The sequence below is a fragment of the Bison bison genome, unplaced genomic scaffold (genome assembly GCF_000754665.1).
Source record: "Bison bison bison isolate TAMUID 2011002044 unplaced genomic scaffold, Bison_UMD1.0 scf7180017864503, whole genome shotgun sequence".
In the NCBI taxonomy this organism is placed as follows: domain Eukaryota; kingdom Metazoa; phylum Chordata; class Mammalia; order Artiodactyla; family Bovidae; genus Bison; species Bison bison.
The window spans coordinates 7,488,407-7,489,674 of NW_011495061.1; the positions used below are offsets into that span (position 1 = coordinate 7,488,407).

Consider the following 1,268-nt stretch of genomic DNA (forward strand, 5'->3'; position numbering starts at 1 on the left):
CCTCCCTTCTCCCGTCGCAGGCGGGGCTCGCCGGGCAGGCCCTCCGCTCCCCCACGAAGGGCAGCCCCACCGCTCCCCGCCGGCGCCGGCCCCGGCCCCACACACTTCCTCCCCGCCGGGAGGCCTGGCTCCGGGACTCCTCCGCCTCGGCTGGTCCCGCGCCAACGGCCGGGCCCCCTGCCCCGCCGGCCCGCGTCCCTCCCCGCCGCGCGCGCCGCCCGGCCACGGTCTCTCCACGTCCGAGCACACTCGCGCCTTGGCCCGTCCCGGCCCGGGCCCGCGGAAGACGGCCGCCGACAGCCACGAAGACGGCCGTAGACCGCCAGGGCGGCCAACTTCCTCCTACTCCGTCAGCGACGGGAATGGAGAACAAAGACGAGGAATTTCCAAGTGCCAGAAGCCCAGAGGAAACGCTAAAAAAGGGTCGCCCCGCCCGGCTCCGCCTGTGGCCGCCATTTTGTACTGCTCGGGAAGAAGCGGCCAGGGACGGCGGCCATTTTAGAGCGCTCCACTCGGCGGCAGCGCCGGCGGTAGCTCCACTCACCTTCACCGAGAACTCAGCAGCTGCTACAGCAGCTGCCTCCTCAGGATCCGGTCGTCGGGGACGGGGAAGGGAGGGGGAGGGGGAACGGAAAACAAAAAAGGGGGGAGGGAAGGGGGAGGAAGGAGTCGGAACAGGCTTGAAACAGCTCAGAAGAGTCGCTGCTGCAACCACCACCCGATACTCGCCGCCACCTCCATAGAGCTCCGACTCGCTGCTGGCGCTGAGGCGTGTCTGAAGCCGAACTTATCACTCTAGGGCAGCCGAACCCACCAGAGCCACCCCGAATGGCTCCTTCGCCACCCAATCAGCGGCCTGGCTGCTGTCTACCGCCAATCGGCGCAGGGCGACGGGGAGGAGCCGCAGGGCCAAGCTCGGTTGCGGTGCAGCCCCGCCGCAGTGCGCAAAGCCATATTCGCGAAGGCTCTGAGACCAAGCCAGTGGCGTAAGGGGAACTGGGGACGGTCGAGATGCGGCTCGCTTGCGTAAACTCGTAGAATCCTCTGAGTCTGCGTTGGTGTGGCTGCCTCGTCTTCCTCCTGTCTCTTTGTTCCCGGGGTCCGTATCCCGTGTTCGGGATATGCAGCCCTCAGCTCCTCCACCTCGTTTTCTCACAGGGAATGTGGGAAGGAAACTCGCTCTTCCACCCGGCCCGATTCCCGTCCTTGGCGTGTGCGAGCACTGATTTTTCTGGCGCCCCCGGGAAGCCGAGATTGCCCCTCGCAGG

General features: G+C 67.4%; 1 protein-coding gene across 1 annotated transcript in view; it reads right to left on the minus strand.

Moving 5' to 3' along the window:
* Nucleotides 1-954, minus strand: part of EIF4G2 (eukaryotic translation initiation factor 4 gamma, 2) — a 12,052-nt gene extending 11,098 nt beyond the window's left edge. The window contains exons 1-2 of the mRNA XM_010829377.1: nt 872-954; nt 32-764 (exon numbers count right to left, since the gene is read on the minus strand). Coding sequence (XP_010827679.1) covers nt 32-764; nt 872-954 — 816 coding nt within the window. The remainder of the gene's footprint in view (nt 1-31; nt 765-871) is intronic.
* Nucleotides 955-1,268: the final 314 nt, after the last annotated feature.